We start from the raw sequence: 13,415 nt of genomic DNA on the forward strand, positions 1-13,415 counted from the left end.
AATATCATAATCGTATATGTGCGCTTTATATTGAAAATGGACGTAACGATATGGATTTTAACGAATATGATTAAACACGATAACGGCAGCCGGCTCTACCTCATCAAAAACAAAAACGAATAGCTCAGAATGAAAAGCTATTTATGAGCTTTTAATCTTTGGTAGTTTAAAATTTTCACCTCGTTTTTTTGAGCAAGAATTTTTATCTCTAAATGGGAAGGAAGAGAGACTGAACAAACATTCACTCAGCGTCCTACTTCATAAATTATAATAATGGAATTCAAGATAATTGCAGCATTAGAAGCTATTTGTGAGTTCTTAAACTTGTAGAGATTTGATTTTTTTCTTCCATCCTTTATTATCGTAATAACATGTAAACAATGTATACTCTAGAGATAACTCATAAAGAAAAAAATTCAATTCATTATTTCTTTTATCAGTATTATTAACGGATTAATATACTTACAAAATATATAATTCATAATTTCTAAGCTGCAACTTCTTGGGGAACAGAGAAACATTCTTTGTATCTCGTGCTTAAGAGTAAACTATGTTTAAAAACGGACAAATTAAATATGTGTCGTAAATAAAGACTTTCTACATTAATGAACTGCTGAAATATACAGGATGTTGAAAAAAAGGGTCATATTTTGATAGCAGGTAATATTGATTAAAACAAGAAGAAAAGTTCTAATTAACATGAGTCCTAAGACTAATATCTCTAAGATACAAGCTATTTTGTTATTTGAGCTCTTTGTCATTTTCTTATTAGCCGTGTCATCTTTAGAATGTAATGAACAAAGGAGTAAGGGAGAGTGGGGTACAATGGGGATATCTTTCTTCTAGGTGCCTTAAAAAATAAAAAATTAACAAAGATACTACAAGTCAAACGACATTGCATAGGCCTTAACGAATGTGAGCAGCCTTAGTAAACAAAAGAATGTTTACTACTGTTGCTGTACGAGAGTTTGTCAGTAAGGCACCTAGAAAAAAGATATCCCCATTGTACCCCACTCTCCCTATTCCTTTGTCCATTACATTCTAAAAATGATACGACTAATAAGAAAATGACAAATAGCTCAAATAACAAAATAGCTTGTATTTTAGAAGATATTAGTCTTAGGACCCATGTTAATAAAATCTTTTCTTCTTGTTTTGATCAATACCTGCTATCAAAATAAGTGATCCTTTTTTTTTCAACACCCTGTATATTATCTGATTTTTAAGCTTTAACCTCTTTGTAGGAACATCACTTCACTGCCTGCCTATACAAAATCCAATGTCCAAAGTACATCCCAGAGACGTCTTAAAGACGATGTGAAATGTCTCTGGGATATATTTCGGACATTTGTGCTGTATGGGCATATTCAAGAAAGAACAATATTTAGAAAACTGACAAATAAATTATTCCTTGTTAGAAAATATTTTTCGCATTTATGAACTTACAAAATACGTGTATTTTAAATATCATATAAAAGTTATTTAATTAAGTAATAAACTGAAAGAGTAGAAGTTGCCCATTGCATGCGAAGATTATTGATATTGTTCTTTTATTTTTTTTATTTGATATTATTTTTCTCATTTCATAGAGTTATCATGCGATATACGATAATATTCCAGTTATAAGTGTTTCGAGAAATAATGTCAATCATAATCTCATTTTTGTTTTAGGTGCCAAGTGGCATTCACGGCGAAAGATATTAACGCCTGCATTCCATTTCAATATACTGCGACAGTTTGTTGATATTTTATTGGAGGAAAGTGAACGCATGACACACGAATTGAAGAACATCGGCGGGACGGTTGAAATAGATGTAGTACCATTTGTTTCTGAACACACGCTAAACGCAATATGCGGTAAATCATTGTACATTTTCGTTACATAAGTGTATAGAGAGTTACATAAGTGTACAGAGTTCGTTACATAAGTGTATAGAGAGTTTACTTAACATATATCTAAGGAACAGTCTACAATGAGAGATGAAAGTATGGCTGGAAGTAGTAAGAGAAATAAATTGACCAATCATAATTGAGTATGAGAAGAATAATCGATTGTGAATGGTCAATTTCTTACTTTTACTTCTTACAGCCATACTTTACTCCCATTATAGACAGTTCTTAAGAGCTGGCTGCATTTATAGAAACTGCAATGGGTACTTCTTTGCACAATCTCGGTGCGGCTCAAAAAAAATATCGACAGGATGTTCGTCAAATGGGTCAACTTTGTGTTTATAGGTAATCAATAATTGCGGTAAACAATATAATTTATATAATAGTGTATAACACGAACAAAAATAGCCATAATTAAGGTAAAGACGCATACAAATATTCTACCCATGTATTACAAGATTTACTAAGTCTAGCAGTCTCAAAAAGAGGTTATTTAAATTTCTTAAAATGTTGGATATTTGTAAAAAATCACATTGTAAAAAACATTGTAAAAAATTGTATGTGTTGCCGAATATAACACAAAATCATATCCTAATATTAGCCGGGTAATTTATAGCGCAAGAAAAAAAGGATAAAAGAAAAAGAAAAAAAGTATGATAAATGTACGCCTTTTAGCTCATTCAATTTTTAATTTTATTTGTTTATTATTAAATATTTATTTTACGTAATTCTGTAGAAACTAATATTATTATTTTCTCAGGTTTATTCTCTTGTCGTTATATAATTATGTTATTTAGATTAATGAATGCCTGGTTAGTTGTTGACAAGATATTTGCGTTGACTTCTGCGAGCAAACTGCAAAAGACAATACTACAAAATTTGCACGGATTCACTGAAAAAGTACGTAAAAATCAAGTTACTCAGCATCCATTGAGCTTTTCAGTGCGCGTAATTTAAACGCGAATATTCTATACAAGTACTGACAAAAATATTTAAATATTAGTTAAATAGCGCAATAACACGTGCCACAAAATAAATTAATGTTTTCTTTTAGATCATAGCGGAAAGAAAACTTTATCACCAACATACGAGCAATAAATATTTGCATAATTTCGCAAATGACGATGCGATAGAAACAGTAGAAATACATGGATGTACGTATCTTTATATTTTGAGTTCATTCTAATATCGTAAAATCATAATCGCAGTATTCTAACTACATATTCTAAAGAGAAACGAATTTATTGTTTGTATTCGGTTTTTAACGAAACCATCATTGCTTACTAATTGCGTACTTATTGAATATTAATTCCGTACATGAAAATAGTAAATAACAAATGTAAGAGATAGATGTCAATTACAGCTTATGATCTCTTCTTTAATTTAGATCGAAAAAAGCGACTTGCCATGCTGGATCTTTTAATAGCAGTTTCGCAGGAAAATCATTTGAGCGATTTAGATATCAGAGAGGAAGTGGATACCTTCATGTTCGAAGTATGTATATTTGTGTAATTTTTTCGATAATCTGCTATATTATATGAAAATATATATAAAAAAGTTGGTCAAAATTAATCAGAATCAATCAGAATAAAAAAGACACGAACTAGATTATTTATTGAAATATGAACAAACAACATTTTTGAGTAAGGTAATCAGACAAATTTGTTTACATACGATTGACCAAAGAAACTATTAACTAAACTTATTTCTTTATTTGGTTACTTTATAATCCTTTACAAATTCGTGGTCGATATTTTAAACACTTCACGTAAGATTCAAAATTTTTATTATTTTACACTGAACATTCAGTAATTGATTTTTTGCCAAGCAACCATCAAAATAATAATGAGTATTATAATGTTATAATTTGATCAGCAGTAACCAAACTAACTATTGTTAGACCTAAATGTTCTAGTTAGCTACCACAATATTTCATTATAATAATCAGAAATTATGCTTAATTTAATCAAATCGTTTTTAACCAAACATGTTACGTTAATTCAATAATGATTGCTTTTTATACGCATCTAACATACAACCTGATTATAGGGTCATGATACGACAGCAATGGCTATATGTTTCACTTTGTTACTGTTAGCTGAGCACAAGGATGTTCAGGTACTTTTTAATAGAGACAAGCGATATATAAATTCAAAGAAGCAACTGATTATTCCTGTTCAATCATGAAGTCGTTAATTAACTTCTATTAAAACGGTAGAAGCATTCTACGAGACTACTAGTCGCATATTTTTTCGTGTATTTGGTTGGCCAATAAGTCCGTGCACTTTTCCTCGATAAATTGTTTCAAGGCGCTCTGTTAAACTTTATCTTCAGTCGAAAGACTTGAAAGCGTATAGTTATTGACAGATGACATTTCAACGTGCATTTAAATAATACATGTAAAATTGCGTATTTTGTGTATTTTGTGTAATATACGTCATCTGGAAATGGATAACCAGAATGAGAATTTTCGGCATATTATGCTTTTTATTTTAAAAAAGGCAAAAACGCAGCTCAAATTTTTAAAAAGACTTGTGCAATATATGAGGATGCTGTGAAAAAACACGTGTGCCTAAGTGATTTGCGAGATTTCGTTGCGGAGATTTTTCTGTCCAGAACAACCCACGCTTAGGCCGACAAAATGAGATCGACAGCGACAAATTGAAGACGGTAATCAACACCAATCCACACTACTCGACGTGGGAGATTGCAGATGTTCTCCAAATATCGAAATAGCATGGAAAACCACCTGCGTTAACTTGGTTATGTTAGGGTTCCGCACGAACTGAGCGAAGCTCATTTAATCCAACGCATTTCTATCAGCGATTTACTCGGAAAACGTGATAGAAGCGAGCATTTCTGAAGTATATAATCACTGGTGACGAAAAATGGATCGTCTACAATAACATCAAGCGCAAAAGATCGTGGGGGCAGCGCAGCGAACCGCCACAAACCACTTCGAAGGTAGAGCTTCACCCGAGCAAGATCATGCTCTTAATTTGATGGGATTGGAAGGGTGTTCTACGAGCTACTTCCGAAGATCAAGACGGAACGATCAATTCAGATGTGTACTGTAGTCAGCTGGATAAATTGAATGCAGCGATCCACGAGAAGCGTCCAGAAGTGATGAATCGTAAAAGCGTCGTCTTTCACCATGACAACTCTAGGCCGCTCACATTTTTACAAACCCGGCAAAAATTATGGGCGCTAGACTGGGATGTCTTACCACATCCTCCGTATTCTCCAGACATTGCACCTTCAGATTGCACCATCTGTTTCACTCCCTTCAGAATTCCTTGAGTGGAAAACACTTCGTTTCTGAGGGAGCTGTGAAACGACACTTGTAGCAGTTTTTTGCAGAGAAAGACAGGAAGTTCTTTGAACGAGGAATTATGAAGCTGCCCGGAAGATGGCAAAAGATAGTAGATAAGAAAGGCCAATACATATTCGATTATAGTTATTACCTTCTATAAAAATAATCATCGATCATTTATAAGTAAAAAACCGCACGAACTTATTGGCCAACCCAATATAAATTGAAATTAATTAATTGAATGAAATTAAAAAGTAACAATCTTATAATAAAATAATAAATTACAACCTTATAATAAAATAATAAATTACAACCTTATAATAAAATAATAAATATAAATATACAGGCATTTGTTGAAATTGTTTCTTTGCGTGTACATAAAAATATCACAAAGTAATGAGGCATGCAATTTTAATGAAAATTGGTGATATAGGATCGTGTCAGGGAGGAGATCAACACAGTGATGGAACAATCTGAGGAGAAATTGACTATGACGTCCTTGCAGGATCTATCGTACTTAGAAAGATGTTTGAAAGAAACCTTGCGGCTCTATCCCAGCGTACATTTTATATCACGAGTCGCTGCGGAAGATGTGCAATTAAACAGTAATAGCGATAAATCTTTATAAATATATAAACACATTTCAGATTTAACGTTTCATAATTAATATTATCAGAATTATATCCATGAATAATAGGATGGATTTTTTTATACATAGTAATTTACATAATATTTTCAAAATATCGTTTATAAAATACAGCTAATTATGTAATATACTTTACAGATTCATATATAGCACCCGCCGGAACAATTATGCATCTCAATATCTACGACGTTCATAGAGACCCCAATTTCTGGCCGAATCCCAGTGTATTCGATCCAGACAGATTTTTACCTGAAAAAATACATAGTCGTCATCCTTACTCGTACTTGCCGTTCAGCGCAGGACCACGGAATTGTATTGGTAAGTCAGCGTAATGTTCACATCTCTATATATGTCAACAGTTTTTAATAAAAAAATTATGCATGACAGGTCAAAGATTCGCTATGTTGGAAATGAAAGCCATGATAGCTACCCTTGTGCGCAATTTCTACGTAGAACCTATCGATTATTTAAAAGACATGGAGATAATTGGTGATTTAATACTTCGACCTAACCACCCACTGAATGTAAGATTTGTTCCAATAGAAGTCCAATAGAAGCACGTGCGGGTTCTATGAATGTAAGAAGCGAATGCAAATATATCGCAAAATCAAAGAATTGTCGATTTAACAATTAGACACATACATGCATGTGTGTGCCAATTTAATATTACGATTTTATACATATAAATGTTATAAATGGGTATAAATAAGTTGTATCTATAGAGGTTAACTTTAATTTTAAAAATAAATTTTTTAGTAACTTAGAAATTAACTTTATCTTATCCTGACTCTGATGAAAAGTCAGCTAGCCTTTATCCTCGCTCAATTGCAGGTAACTTCTTGCATAATATTCGCATTGCATGCTACAATTTTATAATCGGGATGAATAACCGGATGACACGTACAAACCAACGTGAAAAGTAACTTACAGTAAAAAAGGGCTAATTCGGGTGTGTTATTTTTCCGAATTTAAATTTATAATGAAACTCTACTATGAAGAATGAATGAATTAATCGAAATTTAATGGAATTAATCGATATTAAATGTAAAGGACAATAAGAGTTAAAGCACAGGTCTAATAGTGCTATTAACACTATAATATTCAAAAAATAGTGACCCAATCTCACAATGAGAAGAAATTTATTAATCATCAAACAATGAAACCTGTTTCGGTCTAACTTCACAGACCATCTTCAGTGATTACAAATAAAAGACGAATTATATTTAAATGTCACAAACATAAAGTCGCAATAATCGGCATAACAAAGGTTGTTGTTACAAAAGTTGTCGCTACAAATTTTGCTTACGGGAATCGGAAGCACCAACACAAATAAATACAAATTGTCATTAAGCCAAAGAAACCTCTCCCTGGAAGACCGAAGGTATTAGTCAATAACTTGTTATAAGATTGGTCACTCCATCGCACGTACTAAGGTGCTGTGGTGTAATTATCTCAATAATAGATAGTAGAGTTCCGGGGAGATGTTAAGCTAATAAACGTGTACCTCCGAATGCGCATTCTCATGCTTTCTTCATGCTTTAACTATTATTGTCCTTTACATTTAATATTGATTATACTCAAGAAGAGTTTTTTTTTTATTTTTGTTGGAATTAATCGATGTAAGATTAACGATTTACGAATTATTATATGACATATGGTCTGTATAGAATTTGTAGATCTACTCATAAATTCTTACGAGTCTTACGAAAACAAGTTACGAATTTTACGATTTTATCTAGAATTGCAGTATTATACTACTCTAGGTATGTCGGCCAAGTCGTATATTCTTTTATTACTTATATATTTTATATAATTATATTCACACTAAATCTTTATTTACCTAAACAAGCTCTAATGCATTTCCGTCCGAATATTCTAATTCGGGTTTCCGCTCTTTGATGCGTCTTCCAACTCGCGACTGGAACACCAAATATCGCTAACAGTCGGCTCACAAAAATGGAACGAACTCACCAAAAAGAATTTGCAAACAGTTGTCGCAAATCGGGCGCTGTCGGGCTGTTGACTGCGGCGATTCCTCCGGATTTACTGAAAAAGGTCAGCGGTCTTACAGAGTCTTTAGGTCGAATCGGCGATATGGGCTTCGTGAGTGGCACGTCCTTCGCAAACTAGCGATTTCCAAATCATAAGAACTCTGGATCAGTTGTTGAGGCCGTATTTTATCCCAGGTTTGAATCGCTTTCAACCTCCTGTTGTAGTGATCTTTTTGTAGCGAAACGGCTTACTTTTTGAAGTTTTAGCTAAAGTATCTGTAAAGAATATAGTTCATCATAGAATTTTATCGTCAAAAGAATGATTGAAAACTTTTAATGAAAAAGTCGGGAATTTATCTTCTTTTGGTGTAAAAGTATAAAAATCCATGTTTGCTAATTCTCTGTCTTATGTTAATATTTTCTCTGTCTTTTTGTTATTTTCTAATGAATCTAATTGAAACATATGTTTAACATTATTAGACTTTTGATTGTAAAATATACATGACCTAATTTGCTTTTGATGAGATTCATGGACCTCATACCTTTAGGATCTTGGTAAAAGATATTAAATGGCGTCAATTTGTTTCTATTATCTATGACTTCATTAGAAATATTGGTTCGATGATCTATAGAAGTTGTTGATTGAATCAATGATTTATTATCGATAATTACCTATTACCTTCTCTTGGTAATTTATTATTGTTCCTTTCTCAAATTCGAAAGGAACGTCTTATTATTGGTAATTCTATTCGAATTCTTTAATTCTCGGTGTCCTTTAAAATATTATATATATTAGATATTGGTATATCATAACTTATATATATATTAGATATTGGTATATCATAACTTATATGTATTAGATATTGGTATATCATAACTTATTGTGTCAGTTTGTTTTGTTTCAGTGCTAGTGGATTCATTTGGATAGACAATTCCTTCGTGTTGATCTTGTTTTTGTCTTCGAAGACTTTTTATTTGCAGGTTATTAATATCCAAATTTTTAAAAAAATTTGTGACTCTAGAATCTAACGGTTTCGATGGATTATTTTTTTTCCTATTTTTTACTATTATTAGGCAAGGAACTTGAGTAATTCTTCTCTTTTTAATCCTTTTAGGGTTAAGAAAGGATTTATTTTTTAATAATTCTCGTTTAGCACGATCTAAAAATACGCCTTAATTGAATTTTGGAATAGAAAAAAAACTAACTAATCTAACTTTATATAATATAGATGAAAATTATGCGAATTTATTTTTCCCGGTCTATCATCGGATTGGAAGAAGCCTCCTTAGATGTAATGTTGTTTTCCACGAATGGAAATGTGGCTAACAAATATTCCGCTGCCTACTCAATAAAACGGTTGTCAAAATAACAAGTGATAATCAGAAGAGTGCCACTTAGGAACAACTTTACTTGAAAAAAATTCAGATTAAACTCAGGGAATAGTGATGTGTTTAACGTAGTATAACCGTTAATACTTTTCTGCGTTTTTGAATTACTGAAAAATTTTGATGAGTCAAAATTTTCATTGCATATGAAATCAAAATAATAATATAGTCGTGAAATAACAACGTATAATGTCAAAAGAGCATATATTATATTTTTAATTGTTTAAAAAATTATTTGGACAACATGGTGCAGCAATAAAATGGTAAAAATGCGGAATAACTATACAAACTTTTTATATTTCCAGTGAAAAAGAACGACTTATAGTAAAAACATTGGTTATATGTATATTTGTGTATAGTGTAATAAATAAGATGATTTTAGATAATAAATATTGTAATGATGGTAAACATAGTGCTGATGCGATATATACAATGTGTCTAATGAACAGTGGATAAAGACAGCAATAGATGCTTCAGGTATGTTATGTGCGAATTCTATCTCTTACTATAATATTTAGCTTGCCAGCCACCAGTATTTGTCGGTGTTTCTCGTATAATTATCTTTATAGTATCTCATCGGTATAGCTAGATTATATTTTAAGCAATTTATGTTTTGTGCGAAAACGATATCGGGTTCATAAGAATTTTTGCTTAATCTGTTTCTTGGCATGTGGCACATATTTTATTTTCGTAGATCTAGATGAATAAATACATGGATATTTGATGGATTTTTGATCTAGATGGATAAATATATTCGGGGGGATGTAGGCGCGTGTTTTTTCAAAGAAACTAGGATTTGGGTAAGCCATTGGGAAAATCAGGCTATTATCTATCGATGGTAATGCGGCAAAGTAGTTTCTAATCATTTTGGTGATGAAATTGTCAATTCTATTTATATTTGCTATATCCTATATTTCTAAATTTTTTATATATTTTGTGTAATTGGATTCCTTTGATCTGTATTTTATAATCTTAAACTATAAGGAATTTTTAATGAATCCTTTTCAATTATCTTCTTTGCTATGTGGAACTTATCCTCTGTGTTTTTGAATCGTATTTCTATCTCAATTACTTCTTATAATATATAAATATTGGTATATAAATATTTAATATCAGTCTTTAGTTTCTAGTCTAGTAAAAAGGTTGTTTATGTTCAAGGATTGATAAAATTATTGAATTGTTATATAGGATTGTTAAAATTATTTATGGTACTACAAAAAATTTAGAATAAAACAACGAGAAAGGAAAAGGAAAAAATATGATATATTAAAATGTGTTTATAATAATTCCATTCATAAACTTTTTGTCGTAGAATAAAGGAAAATGTTGAGTTTATTAATAAAAGAATGAGATTTAAATTTAATTAAAATTAGAGATTTAAAAATAAAATATTTCTAGAGAAGTTTCGAGAGTTAGGTCCAAGAATCGACGGTTCGGCCCGTTACAAATATCCTATCTAACCTGTAGAAATGCGAAAATAAACAAGATCTTTCGATGGTTTATTGTGACTAGCATACCGAGACAAGGGTAAGTTCCCGCTGTGCTGTAACACCTTTTTTACCGATGCTCTGACTGATTGATCTATGAGTCCGCTAACGGTAGTACGATAAGCTTATAGAATTCATTTTCCGATAGCTTTCACACAATTGGCATAGGATACTATTTGTTTACACGCTAATTGATATACACGCCCTAAATCTACTTGCAATTCGTAAAGACTTTTAGTAGATCCGAAAGTATATTTTTTTAAATATGCTGTCTGATCTGATTAATTAATGAAAAATCCTGATTTTGTACCGAACGTCGAGCTTTATCGGTTAATCGAGTATGAATGATTTTAGTTAAAGAGATTTCGCTGTCGAGTGACAATATAGATTTCCCTAATTCGCATCCTTCTATAAAATATTCTAACGTTATATTCTGTTCAACCAAGAATGAAATGGCCTCTATGGTGTAACGCAAATTGGCGAAAGAGTTATTAGCGCTCATATATTTACTTATAATAGATTCTACATCGGTTCCCTTCGTTATCGCGTTAGATTCTATGTCCAGATTTTCGGTGGCTTCTTTCGATTATCTCTACAGTGCTTTCAGTAACGGTTAAACGGAATAAATTAAAAGATTATCGAATGATACGTATTGCGTTGGGTCAGCGCGAAAAGTATTTTCTCGCGAGTCTGGATTTTCTTTAATAGGTTCCTCTTCTACGGTATCCGGAATAATATTAATCCCAGTGGTGAGGCAGTTATTCCGAAGGAGTTAAGGGACAATAGACTATCACTCAAGATTTTCCTTATAACAGGGGTTAAGACGTCAAGTGGAAGTGCCGTAGGTGTCACCGAGGATGTGGTGGGAACAGCTTGTTCATCGTGAGGTACGAATGATGTGAAGGTGTGTGAGGATTGTTGTAATTGTGTATTGTAAGGTCGACGAAGCGATGCACGATTTATTGCTTCGTGATAGGTCTTTTCCACCTCAGCTTTGTCGGAAGAAAATCGCGTATTCATACTCTTGTTCCAGTTATCACTCTTATCATCCCGCACGAGTCTTCAAAATAGGTCGTTATGTTACGTCCTGGAGGAGAACGCAACTATATTGATTGTTTATTATAAGCCTCGCCGTACACGAAGATTGATACGCCGGTCAGCGGCTGGAAGAGTTGCTTTACACGATGCAGCAACGTACGATGAGCAACGTACGATGAGCAATGTACGATGAGCAATGAGCTGCGTCTAATCTGATGACGGCTATCTGATGATGGTTATGACTGCGGAGGGAATAGATTAAATATAATTTCCCTCTTCTTAACGGATATCATAGATTGCCGTGTTGAAGACTTGGAACCCAAAGCGGAAAAGACTTGAAAGCAATTTGCAACTAAATGAATTTAACTACGTCGAGGCCATCCAATGCAGAATTCAAATCGTCAGCTCAATTAATTATTTTAGAATCCACTCTCATATTTCTGCGGTATCGAACAGAAAGCATGAATATATTCAAAGAATTCTGGAGGATAACTACAGGAAACTATACAAGACAGGAGCCATTTTTCTAGGAAACAATATTCTATTTGATGGCATCCTGTCTTATGTGCGGATAAGTTAAAAATGAAGAGTCTCCGAACGATTCTGTCACTTTCAATAGTTAAGAGCGCCCCACTACGCCTATAGGGTAAAATTCAGCCTAAGAAATCTCTTCATTCTGCACCAATCCGCACATTTCACGTTGAAGCTCGCACTAGGATGCACCGAGTCATTATTATTCTCTTCGCTACAGCCTTCCTGGCCAATACACAGCTGTGTTTAACTTGATTGGCTATGACTGCAAAGGAGACAAATTAAATATAACTTCCTTCTCTTTAACTGATATCGCAGATTGCTACATAGCAAATTATTATTTATATTACAATGTCAGTTCAAACATATAGTATGTTACGTAATTGTTATATATAACTTGATTATATAACAAAGTAACAGTTACGTAATATACCATATGATTGAGCTGACATTATAACATCGATGATATTTTATGTTTACTGGGTATGTTGAAGACTTGGAACCCAAAAAAGAGAAGACTTACATTTAATTGTTGCAACTAAATGAATTCAACTACGTCAAGATCATCCAATGCAGAATTGAGTTTGACAGCTCAATTTATTATTCTGGAATCCACTCTACGGTATCGAATGAGAAACATGAACATATTCAAGAAATTCCGGAGAATAATTGCAGGAAGCTATACAAGACAGGAGCTATTTTCCAAAGAAGCAATGTCCTATTTGATGGCATCCTATTTGATGCCATAGATGATACATGTTATCAAATACATCTCGGTGCCTTGCAAATGAGTAATCCACGTCAGGACATTCTATTTCCAATCGCCGAGATCAAAAATCCTAATAAAAACAGGGACCCTGAAGGATTGCAACAAACTTTTGCCACCAAAATTCCATTTTCAAGCTTCGCATAATTCCAAATCATCTAATCACTTATTAAATTTAAGAGGAAACGTATAAGCCGTCACAAAAGCTTTTCGTAATCCGGTTTTTTCATACCGTGAATTATATTATCAATTTGTCTGTAACAATAAGGTCGCGCAATAATTCGAATGGCTCGAGTGCCCTCCTCTACCATTTTGGTGCGTGCTTTCTCTCTCTCTCTCTCTCTCTCTCTCTCTCTCTCTCTCTCTC

The 13,415-nt window shown here is 32.8% G+C and overlaps 1 protein-coding gene across 1 annotated transcript in view; it reads left to right on the plus strand.

Moving 5' to 3' along the window:
* The window catches only part of LOC116847179 (cytochrome P450 4C1-like), a 35,237-nt gene that overhangs the window by 10,123 nt on the left and 11,699 nt on the right, over nt 1-13,415 (plus strand). Inside the window, exons 4-12 of the mRNA XM_032821904.1 lie at nt 1,672-1,857; nt 2,142-2,235; nt 2,688-2,790; nt 2,945-3,044; nt 3,278-3,384; nt 3,940-4,008; nt 5,637-5,808; nt 5,988-6,167; nt 6,237-6,373. Of these exons, the coding sequence (XP_032677795.1) occupies nt 1,672-1,857; nt 2,142-2,235; nt 2,688-2,790; nt 2,945-3,044; nt 3,278-3,384; nt 3,940-4,008; nt 5,637-5,808; nt 5,988-6,167; nt 6,237-6,373 (1,148 nt within the window). The remainder of the gene's footprint in view (nt 1-1,671; nt 1,858-2,141; nt 2,236-2,687; nt 2,791-2,944; nt 3,045-3,277; nt 3,385-3,939; nt 4,009-5,636; nt 5,809-5,987; nt 6,168-6,236; nt 6,374-13,415) is intronic.

The sequence above is a fragment of the Odontomachus brunneus genome, unplaced genomic scaffold (genome assembly GCF_010583005.1).
Source record: "Odontomachus brunneus isolate Ranch 3 - 2012 unplaced genomic scaffold, Obru_v1 Obru_scaffold_075, whole genome shotgun sequence".
NCBI classification, from domain to species: Eukaryota; Metazoa; Arthropoda; class Insecta; order Hymenoptera; family Formicidae; genus Odontomachus; species Odontomachus brunneus.